The sequence below is a fragment of the Crassostrea angulata genome, chromosome 2 (genome assembly GCF_025612915.1).
Source record: "Crassostrea angulata isolate pt1a10 chromosome 2, ASM2561291v2, whole genome shotgun sequence".
NCBI classification, from domain to species: domain Eukaryota; kingdom Metazoa; phylum Mollusca; class Bivalvia; order Ostreida; family Ostreidae; genus Magallana; species Magallana angulata.
The window spans coordinates 46,907,541-46,934,348 of NC_069112.1; the positions used below are offsets into that span (position 1 = coordinate 46,907,541).

At 30.6% G+C, this 26,808-nt stretch overlaps 1 protein-coding gene across 1 annotated transcript in view; it reads right to left on the reverse strand.

Moving 5' to 3' along the window:
* Window positions 1-12,696: 12,696 nt before the first annotated feature.
* The window catches only part of LOC128170674 (uncharacterized), a 31,019-nt gene continuing 16,907 nt past the window's right edge, over window positions 12,697-26,808 (reverse strand). The window contains exons 8-13 of the mRNA XM_052836438.1: window positions 20,399-20,472; window positions 17,748-17,817; window positions 17,045-17,266; window positions 16,859-16,950; window positions 16,119-16,477; window positions 12,697-14,071 (exon numbers count right to left, since the gene is read on the reverse strand). Coding sequence (XP_052692398.1) covers window positions 13,132-14,071; window positions 16,119-16,477; window positions 16,859-16,950; window positions 17,045-17,266; window positions 17,748-17,817; window positions 20,399-20,472 — 1,757 coding nt within the window. The 3' untranslated portion in view covers window positions 12,697-13,131. The remainder of the gene's footprint in view (window positions 14,072-16,118; window positions 16,478-16,858; window positions 16,951-17,044; window positions 17,267-17,747; window positions 17,818-20,398; window positions 20,473-26,808) is intronic.

Genomic DNA, 26,808 nt, shown 5'->3' on the forward strand with positions numbered 1-26,808 from the left:
AAGAATCAGAATTAACGCATCTTTACAGGGCGCAAATGCTTGTTGCACGATTCACAAAAAGGACAGTTTCCACACGACTCTGCCATTAAGCATAAAATCTTTCACTTTGTTCTTTTTTCTTAGAGTCCAGAAAAAATATATTTTAGATGACGAATTCTATTTGTTTTTATACATATTTCTTATCCTTATTGACCTAATTTTTTCGCAATTTTTTTTTATTATATTTAAAGTTGCTGTTTCAAATAAAAGTTTTTTTTTCGGATACGTTTAGTCTATCAGATATCAGAATAAAGTAAACATAAAACGATGGAATCCTAAACAACTCCCACCCTCCCCATCGCTCATTTTACAATTTGAAATAAAACAAAAAACTCAGTATCTTTTCTCCCACAATGTTTTAATTAAGCCTATTCTTGAGAAAAATGTTAAAAAGGACATTTTTCATAAAAAAAAAAAAATTCTTAGCCATTTTAACCAGAGGTTATTGCAATCCATTCACTGAAATGCATGTAAACAACATGATTGTTCAGTCATTATGTTCCCAGTTGACTTTACTGATTTTTCATCATTGTAGCACCAAAAGCATATTAGATACATTTGTGCGTCACACTGAGAGCAAAATGTGGTTATAATTCAAAAGCAGAAAAACACTCAGAGCAAACAACAATTATCTTACCTTGGTCTCAACATCTGAAATTCTAACTTTGAGTAATTTTAACGCTCAACGTTTGATATCTCACATTGTATTTGGATTTTTAAAAATTACGTCTTCTACAAACAAATATTTATCAGATCTATAGTAACCACAGAAATGATTATAGGTCTAAATTTGAAACTGTGTTGGCCTCAAATTAAGTATTTATCTGCCAATAATTTGTCATATCTGTATTGCTAGAAAATCATTACACATATATCAGATCACAAATCACTTTGCAGACCAGTGTACAGTTTTTATAACAGGAACCTGCATGGTCTTGTACCTTGTTAGTAACCAAGATAGAATCTGATAGCCCTGACTGCTGCGAATAAATACAGGAACATAATTATGTGCAATTGATATGAGGCTAAATTGTTTTGTTTGATATGTATGAAAAGAATTTTTCCTAACATGCAGCACAGGCGGTAAATATAGCTGTTCCTATAAAAAAAAATATTCCGTATGCCCGACTTTTATTTCAATTTTGATTTCGTGGGAATGACTTTTATTTTGTTGCCACAAATTAGGAAAACTTCATATCAAGCATATGCCCTTTGGCTGTAATAGCTAGATTGCGGAAGTAAAAAATGGAATCTACAGTTATGGCCATTGGAGTAAATGCAGTTGATTTACTTTAAGCTGCTAAATTTCAAACTTTCAAGTTCTTGTAAACTATTCTAATGAATACTGATAAATCAAAAATAAAATATCTTTTGATTCTATCAACTAAAGTTTATACTGACAAACTTCCTCAAATTGTGTGATGGTAAGTGATTCATATGCGAATCTGGTTCAAATTGCAGTTTTTAGAGATAAAACACAGAAGAAATAAGATGTGTCAGCATCTGTAAAAGACGTTCTAGGTTTGTAAAAAATAATACTTTTCAGGTCTCTTTAAAACTTTAATGTTTGGAGGGAAAAAATGCATGGCACCGCAATAAACCTTTATTTTATAGATATACTTTCTCTTGGGGTTAGTTTCAAGAATGCACTTTACTATATATATATATATATATATATATATATATATATATATATATATATATATATATATATTGTTCTTATGGTAATCAACATTTTTTTCTGGTGAACAGTTTCCTAATTGATTGCTAGTTAACGTGGTTTGGGACACATCCATATTGTGAAATCTGTAAGTCACGAGTTCAAACTCTGAGGGGTATTTTAACATTTTTACATGTACCAACATTATTTCAAAGTATGTTTTGTGAATTATTATCACAAACAGATTCCAATACCACCTTTAGATATTTGATAATAAACAAAATGCCAGAATGTGTTTTTATCATTCACAAAACATTGGATTTTATTTTAGCTTCATTCATTTGGACCTTCAGCCTCTGAATCATAATCTGCAAAACTTATCTAGTCAATCGTTACATGTGTCAGCCTCTGTAGATGTGGCATGACTGTCGCCCCGAGTAAGCAATTACTATTGCTGTGTCAGTAATTTTCAGAAAGATTGTTTCAGAGTTTTTGATGAACTCTTTTGTGTCGCACTTATATGTTCCATTTTTCATATAGTTTATGTAATTTAAACAACGTTGTTATTGTCAACATGGATTTAAATACACAACAATGTAAACTTGAGTCACTAAGTTTTAAAGACTTACATATAATTATCATTTGATATTGATACTACCCCTTTAAAAGCAAAAAAAGATCATTGCTTAAATATTTACATCGACCTAGTATTTTCATCTCTTAGACTATTTCTATACACAACTGATTGGTATTCATAGTTCTGTAGAAACTAATTGAATTGGTATTTACACGATCTAAACAGTTTAGTTAACATCTGAAACCTTCGGCAACCTAAGAAAAATCGTGTAATTAATGAAATAATCCTGTTGATGTCAAACTCATATCCCCCCCCCCCCCAAAAAAAAAAATTATTGGCTATTCTTATCTATCTAACGTACTGATGTATATTAATTTAGGTAACTTTTTCTTCATAATTACTTTAATCATTTTTCAACAGATGGGTGAAGAATAATATGAATCATTGCAAAAAAAATGAAATAAAATAAACAAAACCCACTAGCGCAGGATTTGTATTTTTTCTGTTATGTCGGCACCTTCATAACCGCATAACACACCTAAGTAGAATTTCATTGTTAATACATAACTTATATAGATTACAAATTTGTGAAAATATTTTCTTTAAGTTACTCACTACATCAAGACTTACACTTTTTTAAGACCCTACGTAACAAGATTGCGATTTACATGTTTCGTTGAACTGTTTAAATCAATCGAATATTGGTTGTATATCATCAATGCTCAGTGGTTAAAGTAAATAAGACTTATGAACTGCATATCATGCGTTTGAATCCGCCTTTACCTTTTTGATCATATTTACTGAATTAATGTTTTGAAAATCAGGTGTTTTTATTGCATATTTTTTCTCCCTTTTTACTTTTATATTTCTTATACATTTTGTTATTTATCATGATCAAGTAATGAACACAGTATCGAGAAAATGTTTACCTGTTCCTCGTGGCCAAGTTGTGGAAACTTGTTCATGCTAAAAGAATGTTAAAGAAAAAAATATATAAGAAAAACTAATTTTAATGTTTGGTGAACATAGAACTTTTCAGTTCATGTACAATGTTAAGAATTTATTTGTTCTATCTATCTATTTTTCTATCTATCTATCTATCTATCTATCTATCTATCTATCTATCTATCTATCTATCTATCTATCTATCTATCTATTCATTCATTCATTCACACAATTCGGTAAATTGTTGAATGTTTTAAACTGTTTGATTGGATGATTCAGAACTATTCACAAAATTATATTACTTTTCACAAAGTACAATATTGTAGAAATGTACCTTTGAATTGCCAATTGTATCTGCTCTGTAAGTCAAACAAGCTTGTTTCGAGCACAAACCTGCATATTAAAAGATAAATGCTTAAAGGATCCGTTACCATGAATAATTGCACAGGAACCATAGCACTATTTTAGTTTTGCACCAAAATATGTACATAGTTACTGTGAACTTTAAAATCTTCACGTGTACAACGTCTGTCGAGGTCAGTTTAATCTCATAAGTTTCATAATCAACTACATGTAAAATAGACTCTTTTCTTTAACTATCAACTATTTATTTAATTCATATTTGTAAAAATGATATTCATGAATCTCACAAAGATATTATTTTAGCTAGCTTAAATAGAAATGTATCAGAGATACTTTAAGCAATTAGCGGTAGAACGTTTTGATATACTGATTTGTAATGAGGGCTTAGGTTAATTCCTTTTTATCTTCATGTCGTCAATGCATGCAGTAAATAGATCCTATTAGAAAACTGTAAGTCAATTTCTGGCGTATTTTTTGGTATTTTCTTTAAGAAGTTAAAACTTGGCATTTTGAAATCTGTTTTTTAACCCATTTTGTGCATCACTAAAAGTTATGCATTGCTTATTTATGTACATGCACATAAACGAAATAAAACCATTGTGATGCAGTGATCACAAAATGTGATTTAAAAACTTGCATCTAATAAGCGAGAAAGGGTCATCAAAAGAAATAAACATACGTTTTGTTAGCTCAAATAATAAATAAATAAATAAATAATTTTCACCTGTAATTTCCTGTTCTTTTGAACTATAGTCCATTGCAATGCATTCTGTTTCATGTTATTCTCTCTGCTGAATTCATCCTCTGCAAATAATATTCATCCAATAATGACTTGCACATTCTGTCAAAACTACGTACATACTCAACGTTGAAATAGATGGATTACATGTCGCTTTTTACTCATATTTTTAATTACTATCTGAAGATTATCGAATCAGCCCTTTGTTCCTTTTTTAACAAAAGCTTCAATATGTAAGAATTACCAAATACCGCTTTTTAAATCGCTAGACTACACTGAAAATGTCGGAGGTAAATGTACAAAGACCTAAACAAATCTGAAATTCCTTGTCTTTTAAAAATATTTTTGAATAGAAAATTACAATAATTTTCTCAAAGTTATTTAAATTAAAATTATTCAAACATAATATAAGTGGCTCATTACATGAATAGTAGTTTTGAAATTATTGTCATGCATTTCTTAATGAGGTAATTACACACCACTTATAATAATTACTACATTCCAAGTTATTTGTATACATTGACACATTCGACATATAAACACGTAATGAAATTCATAATATATGATTCAACTTTAATATTACACTAATCAAATAGCATGAGCTAGTCAAATACATCAGAAGTAAAAAAAAAAAAAAAACATGAAAAGCAATTTGGCTAAAGATGTTTATAATACTAATTTTACCATGTCAAATTTCCTCAGAAAATCTGACCAATTGTATACTAAAAACGACGATCATTGATGTAGTGAAGATAATCAGCTTCTATTCAAATGCTGATCAAGTTTTAAGTTACATGCATTTTTAGCGTACAAAAGTAGTACCATAAAGCTGTTTTTACTAATCCAATAGTTACCAAAGTCCTTCACGGTACACTGACAAAAACCCAATGTGTATTAAAAATTCTTCCTTTACAAAATGAAGGAAGACTCCTACAAAAGTGTCAAATAGATTTAACTATTTGTACGGTTTTTTTTCTTCGGAAGGAGGAACAAATCCAGTGAATATTGAAAGAAAAAACTAATTTAATATTCTTGCTAAAAGACTGAACTTATTTAAGCAATATTCTATTATTTATTGATTCGTGTATAATCTACCTTTAAGATTGATGTTTGTGTCATCTTCCTTTTCATTTAATTCTGCAATATTCTTAAAGTATATAAAGATCAAATGCAGCAAATGACAACATCATTACACTGGCTCAACTATCAAAAAGTATATTATTACACTTCATTGTGAATTTCAGATTGGGTCTAAAATACTTTTTTTTCATTTTAAGCTCGTCTTTTCAAAATGAAAAGAATAAATTCCATGGAAAAGTATCAGGGGTCATTAAACTCAAGGCAAGCAAGATTTTCTGAAGTCGTCTTGTTCCATCCATTCTAATTACTTTATTATTTTAAATTTTGAAATTGATTTCTTGGTAGTTTTTTGAAAATTTGACAATACTTGAAATAATTAGAAATTTGCTTGCACAGTTTGACTATAGACGTCTATAATAGCGCATTACATCTACCTCAAGCAAACTGTACTAAAATACTAAATGTTAAGGTGTGTTTCGTTTGGTATCGGTTTTCGTATCAACATTCTGGTATTTTAAATCACTAAAGTACGTGTCCATGAACTGTTTCTCTTTGAAAACGAAAATCAATCAATGTAAGTAAAAAAAAACTATTAAATTACGATTTAATGGGTTTGTAAGCTCGCCTAAGCTGAAAATCTTTTTCTTAAATACTATTAGGCCAGAAATGTCCCAATTTGTGTGGAAGCATCGTCAGATGTGTAGATTCAATTTCTTCAAATCATGGTCCCTGGTGGTAGGAGTAGACTACAATAGGGGGTCAATATATATATATATATATATATATATATATATATATATATATATATATATATATATATATATATATATATATATATATCGAGAAAAAATCTTTGAAAATCTTCTTAAAAACTATTAGGCCAGAATAGTCCAAGTTTGTGCGGAAGCATTCTCAGGTAGTTTAGATTCAAGTTTGTTCAAATCATGGTCCCTGGGGGACGGGTGGGACCTCGGGTGGGGGGGGGGGGAGGGAAATCAAGTTGTACAGTGGAATATATAGAAAAAATCTTCTTCTCAAAAATACTTCATCAGAAATCCTCAAATTTATGTAGAAGCATCCTCAGGTAGTGTACATTCAAGTTTGTTCAAATTATGGTCCACAGGGGTAGGACGAGACCACAAGCGGGGGATCAAGTATCATGTGGATAAAAATCGGCAGAAGTTCTGACTCTTTGTGTCAGATCTACTGTACTTAATTGTCAAGGTATTTTAAAATTGATTGTATTATGCTCATTTACATTTAATCAATAAGCTCTTGCTTAATCAGTTTGCACTGGATGTTTTATTCATGCAATATTTGGGCCTCCACGAGTTTCATTGACAGTATACAACCATTAAAATGAGAAGATTAAAACGGTGAGGTGATCTATTCCGTCAATAGGCTTACACAGTATTGTGAAAGATGAAGCGAGGTTTCGCTTCAATTGCTCAGACCCAAACAAGAAGTAGCTACATGTATAGAAAAAATGTACATATTAGATAATTTATTCTCAAAAAAAATCACTGTGTATGACTAAATTGATAACTACTTGGACTTCCGGTCAGGTATTGGTAATGTTTTGACGTTTTTCTTAGCGCTCCACGGAGATTTGTTTTTTGTTACTTTAAAAAAAGTTACAAAATCTTCTAAATATTCTACAATAATAGAAAAAGGCAGTGACTTTAATTTTATATATGGCGTGTAATTTAATTACAGTCTGTGAGTCTTACTGGAGAATTGTAAAATTCTCTGTGACCGTGACTGTGACGAAGCATAAGTTATGGATCGGTAGAATTTTTTTTTTTAATATGATTCCACAATACAGCTATCAGTATCGTCATTCAGTTATTTTGAATGATTTTTTTTTTACATTTTTTTCGGTGAAATAGAAAAAACTGTTTTGAGGAAAAACAGTGTATTTTAGAGCTTACAACTTGGTGTCAATTAACGTGTAATATGATTATTATAGCATTGAATGATTCATTTTTGACGTCGTCGTGTCAATAACTGCCGTCAGGTGAGCAGACAAATTGAATAACGCGCGTTAGCGCGTTATGATAATTTGTCTGCTCACCTGACGGCAGTTATTGACACGACGACGTCAAAAATGAATCATTTAATGCTTATATTTACATTCCCTTACTGAAGAAATCAATTGTTTACTTAAATAAATCGATATAAAGTGCAGATCACGGAGGGAGTGAATAAGTAACAGCAGGAACAGCTGTTTTGTAAAACCGGTTTAAACTGGCTTTCACATAGACTGTTGAGATGAGATCGACGAGCATGGAAATATAATCCATGATAAATAACTCTTGAAATGGTGCTTTAAACAATAAAGTCAACTTTTTTGTTGAATAATTATAAAACATGGTGTTTTTACAACATTCATGAAATACATTTTTTTAACAAATAACATAGAAATCACTGTTTGAGAACTACTTATGTAAATTACTCGTAAAGTCATACGCAGTGAATAGGTGCTGCATTTAGAGGCATTTAAACGTCACGGAATTTAATGGAAAAACACAGTAGGATGTAAATATAAATAAATACATGCCAAAGATTGTTTCGTCAAGTATTTAATATTTTAATTTTAAAAACATTTCTGAAAATCAAAATTGTAATTCTTTCATATATTTTTAATCCATTGATAAGATTTCAAGAATAGCATATAGTCACATACGTACTTAACAATGATACAGAAATTGAAACGAAAATGCGAAATTTTAGGAAAGTTATCAAATTTGAACCGATTATGATTGAAAAAAACCCTGATCCCGATTAAAATTATTTTAAAATTGAACTCTTACAAATATTCTGCATTTTATTCTGAGTAATTGAAGTGAATTATAAAATCTGTAAATGACCAAACCATTCTACAGCTAAACAACCTGTATTTTTTGCAAAATTGTGATACATTCTAACTTTAGATGATCTTGTTCGGGATTACATGTAGTTTAATCACAATCGGGATCGGTTCGATTTTAAGATTTTCTTGTTTCAAGCAAGATTAATAGTTTCAATTATTCTTTTCAATTTCTTGTTGAAATATGATTGTACAGCAATTGTTTAATGCGAGTACCTTTTAAGTTGCAGTTTTTATCCATTAATTAAAAAAAATATCTACAATTCTTGTTTTTCATTTTTATAAATAAATATATATCAACAAGTTTATATGCCGTCTTTGATGTGTATTTATAGATAATGTTCCTTAAATGATACCAAATTTTTAGCTCTAAGATACCCTGTTCGCAGCTAAAACGATGTTTCCGTTTTTATAAAAAAAAATACCCCAAAAAATCATGTAAAATAATTAGAAGCCGATTTAGATGCAGTTTTTGTACAATCTTTTTTTTCTTAAAAAAATTGCAAAATATACAATGTCTTGTGTGACAACCCACCAAATCCTAAAATAAGAAACTTGGTATTTCAGGAAAAACAAGCTTAAATCGGTGAAGCCAAAACAATGCGCTAGCGCAGCTCCAGGGTATTTTTTTTTAATATTGAAAAGTTTTTTTTAGCAGGTTTATTTAGACTATTCTTAGGTATTAACGCATTTTAAACTTATTTTATTGAGAATAGAGACAACACAGCATTGATTTTTTACATGTAAACAAAAATTAATGTTTTATATGTATGTAGTTTTTGATTTAGTGTATTTAGGTATATTATTTATGTTTTTAGCTTTTTATGCGAATAACTTTTATATGTACAGCGCTGTAGAGTAATTTTAGATAAATTATGTATGGCGCTTTATAAATTTTGTATAATAATAGTATTCATAATAATAATAGTAATAATATTTTCTCAATAATTATTCTTCATTGATCCATCAAATAATGCATTGTTGTGTCAATCCACCTTAACCTTAATTTCCTACTAATCGAAATTTCTTTGTTATTCTTGCCAGTTTAGTAAATATCCGTAACTATGGGAGGAAAGAACAAGTTAGAAAAATCATAAGCCAGAACAAAGTCAGAAAAAAAGGAGTGAAAAGATTTCAGACAAACGATTGGTGATATTAAATTTACAATCGGCACCGTCATCAATAAAAAGCTCCATTGTTTCAGACAAAAGGCCGTCCAAAGTACAACGAACCAGTAGCTCCGATACTGAACCCATTAATACTGATGTTTTTGTCTGTTAAGAATACTAGCAACAATGGTTAAAAGTGACGACATCAAAAACATTGTTACGGACATTGTATTGGAAATAAAGGATGAGCTAAAGAAAGAAACCAGAGATGATCACAGAGATGAATGATACGCTAACAAAAGAAACCCTCAACTTCATACTACACAGATGAAATACGGGTTTATCAAAGAGAAAAGTGAAAAAACCAAGATATTCAAGTGGCACACGAAAGAAATAGCCGACAGGATTAATATGGATATGAATGACCTGAAGGAGAAATTTCACGAGCAGCTAGCAGACTTACAAAATTTAATAGCCAACCTACAGCAATATAAATCTTCTAACCCTGACAGTATTCACTCAGGCAAACCACAAGATGCAGTACTTTTAAAAATCAACATTATTAAGTTCATAGGGTGAAAGGAAAAGGCACAGGAAGACTTGTGCTCCGACTTGATAGCCATCATAAAACATACGGCTGGCGTAGCAATACAACCCAGCGATATCCTTGAAATACATCGTATGCCAGGAAATAGGGAAATATTCGCCCAGTATTACCAAACACAGAAACAGTGATTCAAAAATTAAAAAAATCAAACACAGAGGAAAAGGTGGTGTGAAAAGCCACTTTAAAATGTATGACCACATCACACATCAGAACGCAGAACTTCTTCGACATCTGAACAAGGACGAACGGATACAAAGCTCATGGTATTATAACGGCAGGATCTTCGATCAGAATCGACGTGAACTGAACTATGAATGTGTATATCGGGATCGTCATACTAATTAAAACGAACATGTTCGACTGAGTGTGTATGGCGTGTGAATGTGTGTATACGTATATGTCAAATGATAGTCTGGTTAGTGATTTAAATACTTGCTTAATTTTAATTTATTATTTTTATTTACGTTTTGTTTCTTCACAATTTTCCTAAGATACCACATACATCTGATTTATTTCTATTATGACTATTTTTTTCTCTTTCTTGCTTTGTTACTTAATTTTTTTCTCGATGTAGGCAAGTAACTAAAAAATAATACATTCCAGTGAATATTCATATATGTGTGTGTATGTGTGACTGAATGTCTGTTCTGCATGTCTGTTCTTTGAAAAAGAAATAAATTTAAAAGAAAATAAATTGATAACTACTTTGAGTTATATTTTAATACAATCATTTTAAAACATTTAAAAAAAATTATTATCCTCAAACACAAATTACACGTTCAACAACTAATTTGTGTCAGGGTTGGATGATTTAAATAAACCAATTCTTCAGGTCATTGTGTTAAGGTTTATAGTGTTCCATACTATCGTATTTTTAAAGGGAATATTTAATTGCGTTTACTTAAATATAATTTTAGTATCGAATATTTTAAAATTGGTGTCTGTTTAAATTGTTGATCCGAGAATTCAAAAGGGTTTTTTTCAGACCGTTCTTTCAGAGGGCAAACTGTCACAGATCAATAAAGTGAAAAATAGGGAGTAGAATCCCTAGATGATTCATTTATGGTCAAAGGTTCTTAATTTGACCATTTTTGTGAGAAAAACGTTGAAACTTATCAGTTTTATTACACTTTGAGTACGTATGGTAAGTACATCTATTAAAACTATAGTGATCAGTCAAGGGTGTTTATGTAACTTGATCCAACCATGTTTGCATATCAAAATCAATATCTTTGTCCGTGACTTGATTGAAAAAAAGTGTGCCCTTATTGATTATATTTTTAAGTTGAAATAAACAAATAATCTACTTAATGTTTCTTCTTAACACATTTATTTTGATATATGTACAAACATAATTCATTTCTAAAACTACCTATTTCATTTAATAGATTAATTGATCAAAATTATGACGACTCCTTTGGTTGCAGTGTTTTAGGATTGCCTTGGTTTGCTGATATGAAAATTTAGACTATTTTATTTAGGAACCACTAGTTTATCACATACTGTATCTTATATATGTATTTCAAACAAAGCCCATTCACCTCTAGTATCTTACATAACATTAGGTTTTCACCAGTTGGCTTAGTACCCCAAAAAGATGGATCTTATATGCTTATCAATCACCTATCTTATCCAGCAGGATTAAGTGTTAATGACTTAATTGACAGCCAATATTGTTCAGTAAGAAACAAATCTTTTGAGTCTGCACTCGATATGTTAGCTAAGGTCGGAAAGGGGGCTTTAGTAACACGCCTTGACATAAAAAGAGCATTTAGACTTTTGCCAAGAAACCCCTCTGATTTGACTTGTTAGGTTTCACAGTTCTGGATAAAGTTACCTAGATATGTGTTTACCATTTGGATGTGCTAGTGGTTGTGCCAAGTTTGAGAAATTTTCAGTTTTTAGAATGGGCACTTAGGGAACAGTCGGTAAGTAGCAATGTTTTACATTTTTTAGACGATTTCCTACTGGTTGGTAGTTTAGGAACATTGGACTGTACAACTCTCGTATCGTGCTTTAGTTCCATCTGAGGAGACTTGGGGTTCCTTAAGCTAAGGAAAAACAACCCCACAACATTTTGACTTTTCATTGGTTACAAAATAATCTTACAACATGACTGTTCAAATTCTTCAGGACCGATTGTGTCAGCTCAAGGCAGAGTTGTTGTCTATTTTGAATAAAAACAAAGTAACACTCAAGTAAAAACTTACAGGGTTGTTGAATTTTTGTTTATTGTCTATTCCTTTAGGAAGGTCGATTCTATGACGCTACACACGGCCTAACAAATCCACAACAACGTCATAGAGTAACTTCCGAGATGACGAAATACATTTACATTTGGCACTTGTATTTAGATTTCTTTAATGGGGTGACGTTATTCAAGATAGTTGACTGGACAAGAGACTTTGACATGCAGTTATTTATAGACAGTGCAAGTTGTTCCAACATGGGTAATGGTGTAATATTTCAGTCTCATTGGGCTTACATTTAATGGCCACAGAAAAGGAGATATTCCAATATTTTCAGAGTGAGAATGAGAAGGGGGTAGAATTTTTTTTTTATTTATAAAAAAATTATATCCAACTTGATTTCAATCATAAATGAATCTAAAATGAGGAAAATATAAAAAAATTCTTCTTATTCATATTGTTTATATATATTTCATTTTTAATAAATATTTTCAAAATCAAAAATAACACTATAAAGAAATTACATAATGTCTTAAAGAAGGTGTCATACTGACAGTTTACAATGCTGATAATTGCGACATTCACACCTCTTGATCTTTTGAAAGTATGTATACTAAACACAGATGCTGCCTTGCTGATATGTTCATATGAAGTAGAACTCGCAATACATTTTGATTCCCGGACCGGTTATCTTCAGTGTTTTCTATATTTTGAAAAATCATTATGTTCACATGTTCACATCACTTTTTCAAAAAATATAAGCATGATAGAAGGTCTGAAAAAAAAGTTAGATTCTGGTATCGCAGAATGGATTTCTGAGCATACTTGTAACAATAAATGACGCAAAGTAATCAGCTGGCTCCTTGAGATCATATAATAAATCAATTTTGCTGCATTTATTGTGTTTATATGTCAAAAATAACAAAACAGCTTTGAAGCGTTTCAACATTTGCTTCAAATGGGTTCTTCGTTCGAATCATCAGAAAGTGACGACGAAGGCGATGATGACGACAGATCATCCTGAAATTTTACTTCAAAATCTTCCCCTTGGCTCATCTTAAATAGGTCAAGAGCTGTATGTATGCGAAAACAACCAGAAATATTATCTGCATCTTGAACATTTTCAGCATGTTCGTTTTCTTCATTATTATACACCGTTAATTTATTGGAAAATACCATACCCATGACATCAACATTATTTTGTTGCACACTTCGTGGTCTTGAGAAAACTAGCGATCCACTATCGCCTTCCTCAGAAAAATTTCCTTCAATCCCCTGTACAAGAAAAATGGACACCCAATTCTCACCGAGAACCCTTTCATGCCATTCGGGACTAAGAATGTTACCTTTGGTAACATCTGTTGTGGCTCCTATTTTATGAACCAGTCCAATATTTTCGATATTTCCAGCATACACTTGAGCATTGGTTTTCTTTCTGTCATCTCTTTTGACATAAACGTCGCATTTGTCTGAAAATGACTGCTCTATTTCGATCGCCGCAAAATCGCAGGATTGTTCCCTTGTTGTAAACAAGCAGGATCCGATGATTTCAAGATTTTGGTTATACGCAGGTTCATCTACCTCGGGAAATATATGGTTGCAAGTCAACGCAAACTTTTTCTCTTCTTCGTCAGTCTTTGTTACAAAACCACCAAGTGTTCCTTTTCGATAGTTTCCATCTTCGTTCTGTATCTTTGCCATAATTTGATCTCCTTGCATCATATTAGACAGTCTGTCTAACATTTTTCGTTTTTCAACTTCTAATTTATATGTTTCAAAAAATGTTGGGTTCATTTTAGTTAGATCACGCCTCAACATGGTTTCATCAGTTTCTTCGACAAGGATTTTAAACGACGAATTTCTCCATATTCCAAAAGAATTTACATCGGGCCTTCTACAAATAAATATGAAGACGAATACTGACATTTCATCAAAAAATGTAAATGATACTTAGTCAAATTATTCAATATATACACACACATATATATATATATATATATATATATATATATATATATATATATATATATATATATATATATATATATATATATATATATATATATACATATATGTATATATATATATATATTTAGTAGATAACTGTAACTTCCAATACGTTGATGTGTTTGTGAATGTTGTGTCTTGAAATGTAAGAGTTCATAATAAATGTAATTACTTTTCAGAAAAAGAAGGATTTTATGAGAAAACACTAATGCTTTTTTGCCTAAAATATAAGGTATCTTCGGTGTTAAGTTCATTTAACTTTTTGTTAACTTTCTTTGAATATGCTCTTTGCTAACAAAACCTGCAAATATTTGGAAGTTAACGTACGATGCTCCCATCCTAAAAGCTGACAAGGATAGGAAAGGAAACAGGATGCATAGTACATGATAGAAATACATAAGTTGAATTCTTTCTATACTATCCTATCCTGCATGATGAAGCCAATCGTATTCGAGTAAAATTTCCAAGGGAACTCCGAAGTGTCTTGCAACAGCATTCCAGGTTGCAGCATCTCAACAGCACGATTACGTTGGTTTTCGTTGAGTCGTGGCAGGACATAGGGGTAAATGTTATTGAAACTATTTTATTTAAACGAATCCTTTACAGTTCTTATTCCAAACAATATTGGACTGTAAAACTTGTGCGTACAAATTATTCAATTAACAACAGGTGCTCACTAACCATGAAAAAGTCCGTGCACCCGGACGGTTACCATCCGATATTTTCAAAAACTTTACTATTATTGATTATTTAAATTTGATAAATACAAAGAATACATATAGAAAAATTATACTAAATTTTACAATGCAGTTTCTTTTTTCCGCTAGCATACTTTTAAAAAAAGTCCACAAACCAGTAAAACGTCGACCTGGGTTTTCTTACCTCCTCAAAATAAACAATCAAATAATCACCCCCCTCGGAATAAACCGTGAAATTTCAATTGGATGGAATAATCAGTAGCGACGAAGATTGAAAAATCTCGATCTATCATGGTTTTTGCCTACCACTTTTACCAGCACTTCCGTGTACAATTAAGATTATCGATGCACAGATAAAATGTTTCCTTGTTTTGTAAATTTATGGGTTTATGTAAATGTGTCTGTATCTCTAAGAGAAGCTCTAAATTTGGACTGTATGGGATAGGATAAAATAGGCTTGTTTACAGGATACATGTAAGATGCAGGATAAAGGATATATGATAAAATTGTTCTGTCAACTTTCACGATAGCAGTACTTTTAGTACAACGTAGAACGCACGACGATGGCGTAAGTTCCTTCGGTTGAAGGGGAGTCACAAATGATCTTTAATATGTATGTGGAATGATGTGTCAATTCTCAAAATATTGTATGTGTGTGGATATTCCACGAATTAATATGACTAATAATATATAATTAAAAAATAAAAATTTGATTTTCTTATAAATAAATCATCTAAAACTGTACCATTAATTTTTAAAGAACTAAAAAAAAATGAGTTTTTTGGAAATTGCAGGATAAAATTCGAATGCTAAAATGTTGCTATGAAATAAAAAAGGGCCAAGGAAAACACGAATTCGGAACTAAGAAGCTTATTCTACAACATTACTACTTTTACTAATAGTTCAGAGTTTGTACTGATTGTTTCCCTAATAGAGAGCTCCGAAGAAGGGCTAGCCACTGCTGTTCTTTATCATCCCAAACGAGTTTGTTATAAATATCAATCGATTAAAATGAAATTGCAAACATGGATTTTTGTTGGATAAAATAAACATTTGAATTTTAAATGATTATCCTTAACATTTTAAAATATCAATGGTAATAAATGTACAAGGTTGATCCTGGAAACAAGCTTACCACATCCAGCAAGGTGTCTATTTAAGCATTTTTTTTTATTTACTAAGACAACAAGAAAACTAATTATTTTACATTTAAAAGGTATCAAAATTCAAAGTTACCTAAATAAAAAGTTTTTGATTTCTTCAGGGACAGCGGATATTGTTTCATCGCATAGTAGAGCAGAACAAGCAGTTGAATCTCTATTGTCCTCCAACGTCATCTGTTTGCGAATTGCCTCTATTTCAGCAATTATTCTTGATGAAGATTTGCTTGAATCTGCACTTTTAAGATCTTTCAACCATTGATTTAGCATCTGATTAATCGGTTCTTCCAAGCATGAGGTAATTGCCTCTTGAATATGTGTTCTGTTTCGGGCAACGTTGATTATTGTATCGTCATTTTCGTCTGTTTCATCATAAAATGTGTCCGATTTTATAAGGATTTTGTGACATGCACTTTTTCGGTGGATATCATATTCCTTCAAAATGGTAATAATGTGTTACAAAATAAAGTTAAAATGTCAAATATAAAATAATGGAAATTTCTTAAAATTCATATAAGGCCCTCGTATTGCAATATAATATATATTTTTTTTGTTTGCTGCTATTTCCATTTATACAGATATTTTTGCAACATTCAAATGGTCTTTTAAATTTACAAAAATATTTGAAGACCCTAGCGTATACAAATATACAAAAAATTAAAATAAAGTGATATTTTTATTATCAATAGTGTGAGAAATACTTGAATGCATATGAAATATTACGAACGAAATGAATCAAAGCTACATGTAGAACAAATACAAGTGCAGGGAAAACTTAAAGAACTTATATATACAACAAATCTGACACATACACACCTTTAATTTTGATTTGGATGAATGATGATTTTGAAAGCAAACAACAGGCATTGCTTCCCATATGGGTTGACCTTCTGTTAATTTTGTTCTTCCTGTAACAAAATTGTATTAAATTTAAAGACAAACTAAAATTAAAAACAAACGGCAAAACATATTTTTCATTATAATATGTCAAAAAAAATCTACCTGCTTTTTTTGATATTAGGTTAAGGTCCTCGTCTTTAAACTCTCCAAGGATCCTGATTTTGATGAACATGTCCTTAGCCATTTGGGTTGTCAAAACCATGTTATTTTGCAGCTTTTGTAAGCGGGATTGGCAACCAGCAGTTTGATTATAAACATATTGGAAATGTTGAAAGTGTTTCATCTTGTAGAAACGAACATGGAAGGGTTCTTTTGATGCCACGTCTGAAATTCTCAAAATAATAGGTAACATCATTCATATTTTCTAACGTCGATACAATATGTCTTTAAAATAGCCAGTCTCATTGAATCAAAGATACGATATTTCATCTATTTTTTCATATTGAATTCAATTTGGTAATAAATTAACTGCTGAGGAAGTCATAAGATACAGAATTGCATTTGCAAAGTTTTTTATCATACAATGCAACATATTTTTGTTGTTGTAACTACAACTACTTCTACAACAAAATAGAGAATTCGTAACAGATGCACACGTTAAAAATCAAATTATATGTTTTCCACAATTAATGGTCAACTGATAACGAAGTAGCAGTACGTCTAGACGGTTGCAAGGGCGATGTTTGACTACCATTTGTACCAACAGGACAGTTTTCATGCTTCATATGGAACTTAATAAACATGCATTCTTGCATTCATGGTAAGTAAATCGGATACGAGTAAATGATTACATATACCATTTTACCTTTGATTTTCAGTTCTTCCCGTTCCCGAAGAATACTTTCTGTATTATTATTCAAACTTTTTTCTGGATTCTGAAAGGAAAGTGTTTGATATAATTTATAAACAGTGCTTTTTATATGCAAGATATATTATTATTTAAATTTTTAAAAGTTGTACAAAAATTAAAATAATCTGAGTGTGACGTCATTTGTTCCGTCCAAGATGTATCTAATTATAGCTTGATGAAAGTTTTGATTGAATTATAAAGTAGTTAGAGCTAGATCGTATTAGTTTCAAGTTTCCATCTAGGTATGAATCACAATCGGTGTGAATAGGAAAGATGGCGGAATTACAAGGTAGCTATAAATATAAAATGTTAAGTACAAACATTTATTAACAATATCCATTCACCACAAATGTTGTCATTGACGTTAACCTATTCATGCAGTTTCAGATGTTTAGGTCATCCGATTTATTCAAAGTACCTGAGGTCGGGGGGATTTAATATCAGAGCATGTCATTATAGCTTTTTAGTGAACACAAATTATTTCTTAAACTTTTATCTATTTCTCTGCAATCATGAACTTGAAAACACATTCAGAATATGGTTGTGATAAGCAAAGAGGCCTTTTTCTAGATTAACAAGGATCTTTACCACCATGTTATTTGGTGACGTTTAACGTAGGAGTATATTTTTGGCTTGAATTATCAAAAAGTTATTTTAAAAATGTTCTTAAATGCTCACATCAAACACGTTATTTAACCTTAATGTAGTTATACACAACGCAAGTTTCAAAATCAAAATTATAAATTACCTACATGTACCTCTATTATAAAGAATGTGTATTTATAAAATCAACAGTCATCGTACAAGGGTTGTCCCAAATAGCGTAGACAAGTGGCGTTATTCAGTTAATCGAAGACAAAGGAAGATGAAATTTGTGCCACAAAGGGTTCAAGAAATTTGCATTCAAATAATGTTTTAAAATCGAATATTGTTTGAGATTAAATTAGTTAAATGAAAGCATGTTAGATCAGAAATTCTACATGCGGCGCAATGTCAAAAACAAAAAGGTAAAATCAACATAATGAATTGAAAATTGGGCGGAAAAGTACTTTTCGAATGAAAAAATTCAAATAAAACATACACCGATATTTGATAATAATTCTATTTTTTACTCAGAAAATGTTTTAGCTATAACAAAACTTTTAAATATTTTATAGCGCGTTTTGTGACAAGTTGAAAAGTTAAGTGGTAATAAAATGACGTTTTCAGCGTTTAAGGCGGCGCAGCAGTAACTGATACAATTTTGTAATAATTTTGTAATCATTGTAATGAAATAAATCCTAAGCGGCTTTGGAAGTAAATGAAATTAACAAAATCGATGAGAAATGCGTTTTGTGAATAAGTAGTTAAACAACATTGAAAATATTTGAACAAGTATGATGACAATAAGTGGAAAAAAGAAACCCCGAACGATATCAATGGACGTCAAAATGTTGAACGACACATTTCGGTAAGACGGACGTTAGACAACAAGTAATACAGGGCAAGTTTGGAGCCGACAGATCGTTTGTACTTAGAAAATATTTAAAAACAAAACAAAACTAGAAATATATATTGAATGTGCACGCAGAGTACATGTTCAAAGATAATATTTTTTCTAAGATTTTTTCGGAAATAAAACGTAAATGTTATCGTGAACGATGTGGAGGGTTTAGCAACAACGTAAAACTGGAAATTTTTGACGTCGCACATTGCGCCGCCTGACAAAACCTGTTCTTACTAATTATTCATTTTCTCGAGAAATAAATAAAGTACAGATTTGGACTTTTCAGCATTGTTTGCCAAAGGGTCATTGAAGAAAACATAGAAGTCTAATGAAACTCCAGTGAACAGATTATAAATTATGTGTCCTGTCTACATTATTTTGGGACAACCCTCGTATTTAATATATTGAAGGCGGTATGTTTAATTTGTTAAAATATTAGTATGATAAAGGCTTGATCAAAATAATATTAACTTTTGGATAAAAAATGATTTAATAGTAACAAATACCTCAGATGTTGAACGTAGCATTTAAGTGTATAGGAAACTACTTTTTAAAAAAATTAGTACAAATGTAATATAAATTATTTTTCACAAGTCTATTATTTTAAAAAAGTTGTTAAAACGTTTCACGCCACACGGTTTATACCCTAACCTACATATTTTGTGAAAATGAATGCTTTTTAGTTTTGTTTTTTTTTTTTCATTTTTAGAAATGTCTACATTGCAATACGTTCATTTCAATGACTGCAAATAGTCTCCTATATTCGGTTAGCATGACGGAAGGGTGTTTTAAATTTAAAAGGTTTGGTCAATCACCTTGAAAGGAAGAGAAGTATAGATCAGCATTGTTACAGGAAATTCATACATATAAGAAATGTTTGAATTCCAAAATTAAGAGTTTTAATTTTCATCATTTGATAATAGTTTATAGCTGAAAAAAAATCTAAAGATTTTAGTTAATTTTGCAAGGTTGTTGTTGAACAAATTACTTTATGATAGTGATGGTTTATTACTCTAATGCAAATATTTAAAAAAAAACCCAACATTTATATGTTAATTTTATAATTAAAATTTATACGCACTTAAATTCAAACGAGAACTTTAAGTTATGTGTTTGCTACCTGATCTAGTTTGAATGAAAAACCAAATGGTCGAGATGTTTTCTGTGTTTTCTCCTGCTCTAGAGCTTCTGCATCTGAAAACGAAGAAAGCAGTCTGAATTATAATTTTGATATGATACATACAAAACAATTTCGCTTTGTTTTCAGTTTCATGTTTTTGTTTATAAGAATAAAGACATATAGTATACTTTATGGTGCGAACGTTGAGCACACCGATTTTTCACCATTCTCAACCATGTGATATTTTGACAATTATCATTTAACATCATGACTTTTTTAGAGAGAGAGAGAGAGAGAGAGAGAGAGAGAGAGAGAGAGAGAGAGATTATATTTTTATGTTTTGAATGTAAAAAAAAATACGTAGACTTGCTTCCCTTATAAATCGTTCTCAACTGTAGGAGAAAATGTGTCAGTCAGTAATAAATAATAAATATAATTTATGTTTAATTTGATCGAATTTGTAAACGATTTATATTTTTTGTACCTTGTTGTCATCTAAGATTTTCCCTTGTTCATAAATTGTAGTGTTTTTTATTTGGTTATTTTTGCATGCTAAAAACATACGTTGTATTCATGCCCCTGGACCCACTTAGTAGGTGTGTAAATCCAATTTGACAATATATGCGCTATCTACATATATTTTTTAACTGTTTATTTTCTTTATTCTTTTTTTTTTTTAGTTTATAATGCCGAGTTTGTATCTTTGACTGCAAATTTACCAACTCTTTTTACAATACATCTCTTACTTACTGTACGTAAGATTGGCTTAAAATTCGATTGATATGCCAGTTGAGTATTGATCTTGCTAATATATATATTTGTATTTAAGAAATCTTAAATACAAAGATGTAGCTGCCACGTTTTGATCCGGTGTTTATACATTATCTAGTTTTTATATATTATTTAGTTTGTAGTTTAGTGCTAGTTTTGTAGATGTTTTTCTTCTTTTTTATGTAGTTTTGTTTTTGTTGTCCTGAAGAAGGGACGAGTTGTCCCGAAAATTTGACAATATTTTACTTTATTGTTCGTTTCGTTGGTTATTTTTAGTGCTTTTTTATATCTCATCTTATAACCGTGTATCTTTTGATCCGACACTTAGATAACGAGTGTTGTTGGTTTGCTAGTGTTTCTTTTTTCTGGTTGTTCTGAGTATATTCTGTGGTATTTTCTTTGCTTCTTCTATGGCCGAATCTATTAGTTTTTCGGGAAACTAATAGATTCGGCCATAGAAGAAGCAAAGAAAATACCACAGAATATACTCAGAACAACCAGAAAAAAGGAAAAAGATTCATTTTTAATTCCTTTTGTTACAACCTACAATCCCAAACATTTTAATATATTTCAAGAAGCAAAAAAGAATTTTTCTATCATTGAGCGGGATCAAGAACTTCAACAACTAATTAAAAAATCTGACCTACTCCATAGCCAAAGACAACCACCAAATCTGAAGAAAATATTGACAAGAGCAAAATTTCATTCAACAGCAGAAAAATATGTTGTTTCCAAATGCGGAGATTCCAGGTGCGGCACGTGTCCTTTCCTAAAGACAGGAGATTCTATTTCTTTTAAATGTGGCAAGACTTTTTATGTTAATGAAAATATGTCGTGTAAATCCAAAAATCTGCTTTACTGTATAACATGTAACCACTGTGGCGAAATTTACATCGGCCAAACCGGAACACAACTTACCGCCCGCATGCGCGTCCATCGCCAACAGATCAATGATCCCAGTACCAGAAACACCCCATGCAGTGAACATTTTGACAGATGTGCTAAGGGAGATTATAAAGTATTCCCATTTTATAAACTTAAAACCGATTCAACCGCCATGAGACTTGTGAAAGAGAACTATTTTATTAAATTATTTTCCCCAAAACTCAACAAACATTAAATATCTGTATAATCATCTTTGTTCTAGCCAGTCTTTGTATTTGTAAATTTATTGATGTCGTTATTATTATATTGTGTCTAATTCAGTTTTCCCGAACTTTAACGTTTTATATTGTATTATGACGTCATGGATTTATTCCTTCCCTGAAAAGACTCTCGTTACATCATGACGTCATAGTAAACGTTTCTAAGGAAAACAAGTTCATAACTTATGTACATTCACCTGAAGAAGGATGTAAATCCAGAAAGCGCTAGTGAATAGAAACTTTGGAACTGTTCATTTTCTTTTTTGATTATATATATATATATATATATATATATATATATATATATATATATATATATATATATATATATATATATATATATATATATATATATATATATATATATATATATATATATAAAATCTCTATCGAGGCTGATGACAGATTATCTAATATCTGTTGTAAGGATTTATAATATATAAAACGTTTTATATCAAGAACCAAATATCCAGTTAATAAAAATGAAAGTATAAAGTGTAAACAATCCATTCAGACATAGAGAAAATATGTTATAAAGGGCAGTGATTTCTTACATATCCAATGTGTTGTTAAATAAATGTAAATAAGTATTAAGTTATTGCATTCAATTATGATTGTTAAAAGGACCGTAAATGTTCATCTGGCGTTGCTTTCGCGCTGTAAAAAAATTCCATTTTAATATCAAATGTTAAAGGAATAGAATATTTCTGTGTAAAGGCAAAAACACTTTTCTACATTGTCTCAAATTCATTTGCATTATTCTAATGGTCACTGTTTTATAGAAAAATGGCTTACCCAGTTAAGTTGTCTATAGTCCACACACGTATAAGGACCTCCTCACACTATTGCATGAGTCTAAATCATATGCAAATTATTGGATACAGAGGCAACAGCATAAGCTAGGTCACAACACTGGTCACAGTTTAATTTAATCAATATTACACCACTTGCAAAACAGAAAGTTTTTACGTCAGTTAAATGACAAGATTTGTTTTTCATTCATTTATACTATTTTCTTTCAAATCATTTTCTGTTTAAATTCCTACCATGAAAAATTCAAAAATGTAATAAACATGATTTTTCTGACTATTGTTATGGAAGCATACAGTAGGTACAATTTTAGAGAATATCAACCCTATTCTTGTTAAAACCACAGTAACGATATGCATAAGAAGAGTGTCTGAAAAATCGTATGTAGAACGTACGTGACACTTTGATGATTTACCAATGTTCTATTTAAAATGATTTCAGAAGTCTTTATGTGCTAGATCGATAATTATAATATCGTAGTGTGTTAATTTTTATATATTTTTTTACCGTACTTTAGAGCAATTTTTTGAGATCCTTTAAAAAGTAAAAATTTCATTCTTAGAGGTCAACATCTTTTATATGCCGATGTTAAAGGGACTCTAGGCTTTCTAGATCTTTAAATTTCATGTTCATACAGAAAAAAGAAAACTCTCTATAATTGGTAGCTGGTTTGCTTCATATTTCCTTCAAATTGATGATTTATAACATGACTCTATACCATGTTTATCTTAAAGTCTCGGTACATCGTATATACATGTAACTAAGCACGTCTTGTGAAGCCTAACTAGAAGAATCTATAGCTCAAATTCCAGAAATATATATGCCCCTTAATTTACAGAGTTATTTTCTTTACTGACATTTTTCCTGTTGCATAACATACAGTTGAAGGAAATCAGGCCCTCCTTTACAATGTACACAATTATTGTTTGACACTTTATCAACAATGGGAACCAAGTACTATTACGTATTATAATTCATTTAAACCTTTTATTTACAATGGAATCAGATACCTGTTTTTACCATTCGGCAACATAATTTTTATTTACGTATTCATTCATTATCAACATGTTGGTTTTGTCGCATGCTTGAACAGTGAGAAAGTGTTTTAAATTCATTGACTAATTCAATTATTTTTGGACTGTGAACAGAAAAAAATCACATTTCTCTATTTGTAAAAAACAGTTGCAGTAAAATACAGAATAGATGTGATCAACCTCAGACAAAACAACTTTTTTTTGCTAACTATTTTTTATCTAATTAATGGTTGCAGATTGTGTTTTTGGTTGATTAAAAATATAATGAAATTTTATATCCTAAATGGAATTGTAAATTTTATGATTTGAATAATAAAAAATCATTGTATCTTACCCACAATTTCTCAGTTGGACTAAGCCTGTTCTTTAAAAAAAAACGTAAAAAGTTGTGTTTCGTAATAAATAAGCTGTCTTACCCATTTTATTCAGAGGTTATTGCAATCCATTCACTGTAAAGCTTTAAACAATTTCTGACAACATGTACCTAAAACGGCTTCTTTTATACTCTCTTAGAATTATTAATTAGTGTTTGTAAACTGTCAGTGTGTAATTATATGGATTAGAATAATTCAATCATGATCAGTTCTTTGATCATAATACCGTTTTATTTGAAATCATTCGATGCATTAGCAACCGATATTGTTTTGGGGCGTCACGAAATCAAAATACAAGGTGCCACATACTATCTTATGCCTAGACTATTTAAATATTTTTTTTTTACATTTATCAAACAAATCAATCATTATCACCCAAAAAATTTCACAAACATTTACTTCTTGTCAAACTGAGCGTTGCTTATAAAAAAACAACAAAACAGAAAGTTCGTCAAAATGGCATTCTTTTTTCTCGGTGACAACGTCAATAGGATAAGTAAACTTCCACACAAAAACCACTGTACGGAACCCATTTTCTCAACTCTTCTCACTATTTAAAGAATATGCTATTTTAGCCCATGATATTATTATGTCATAAACTATATCTAGAGTCTGACACAGTTTTAAAACGGTAGATGTCTGCTTTCTCGTCCAATTCATTTTGAATAAATTTTTTATTCAAAGAAATATAATGCCATTTTGTGACATCATAGTTTAATGAATGGCCGTTTTTCTCATAAACTTTTTCATGGAAAAAATAAAATTATTTCCCTTTTTATTTGAGTCACAATTTACAAATTAAGGCCAAACTTTATTTAGTTGATTTGAATTTCAAATGGTATCACATACTCTGCAACACTCCGTACATTGCAATTGATATTGAGTTAAAGTTTATTAGTCTTATTAGCGTTTGTTTTCATTATTGACATCTATAGTCAGTAAAAGCTGGAATTTAAAGCTGCTAAATTAGCATTTCTTGTCTAATTAAATTGTTTTTAGTTAAACGTGTTCTAATCTTGTATTTTTTTTGTTAACAATTGAGAAATGTTTGAAAACATTATTGTAATAATTGACATGGTATCAAAATGCTCTCAAAAATAAAAAAAAATGAATTAAAATTACAATTCAAAGCACGATTTTCTTACATTGATACCTATTTTTATCAGCTTATGCAAAACACAAAAATGCTCACTTATTATTAAATTCCTTATATACAATTGTGACGATTAATCAATCATTATCAACAAACCATTAAACTACAAAGCAAGACACAGCAGGCATCTGGACCCATTGTATTAAAGCCAATAGTCCAATACCAATGAAACCAGAGACTGTAGTCTTGATTGCAATTTTTTAATAATTCTGTCACGACTTTCATTTTAAGGCTCTTGTTCTTAATGCAAGACAAGAGCAAGATAAATAAACCCGCCTCTGGTTCGATTACATGGACAACGGTCTAATCAATTTTCAATCTGTCGCCACCTCGTTTTTCTTCAGCTTTTTTCTTCTATATGATAGCTACAAAGCCACACTGAATAACTCAGATTGCAAGAGCAGACACTGGTTATTGACTATGAATAAACAATTAAAATAGAACGACTCAACTGCTTTATGTAGATAATCTTCATAATAAGATGGTACTTTAACAGTACGTGCTAATACTCTAACATTGCATGATGGTACATTAACATTATGTGCTAATACTTCAACATTACATGCTATCACTTTAACATAACATGACTGTACTTTAACATTACGTGCTGATAATTCAACATTACATGCTGATACTTTACCATTATAAGCTAATACTTCTTCATTTTATGATAGTATTTCAAAATGTGGTAGTTTTAACAATAGGGAAGCTACGCTTAGGGATCGAAATACGCCGAAACTCAAAACACGTGGGTGCCTGTAAAGTTTTTAACACTGGGCTGTTTCTCTTGATCAAATAGGACTAGGGTCCACTGAGACTAGTTAAGATCAAGATACTCAACAAATGCTACTATTTGATTAAGTGTTGTCTTTTCAAAGAGTCATTTTAAATTTTAAAGAATGACTGCTTGGTGAGACCATTGGGGCTCAGCGCATAAAAATCAGCAGGTACCAAAAGTCCCCCAATCTTTTTGCTTGGTCAGAGCGGACTTCTAAAAAATTAATAGCACCTCAACAAAGACTTCTGTCATTCATGCCATGCTAGATTAGACTTACGGGGATTGATGGACTCTCTCAGGAGATTCACGTGTAAGAGCGGGCAATGTAAGCTCTGATTTGTTCAA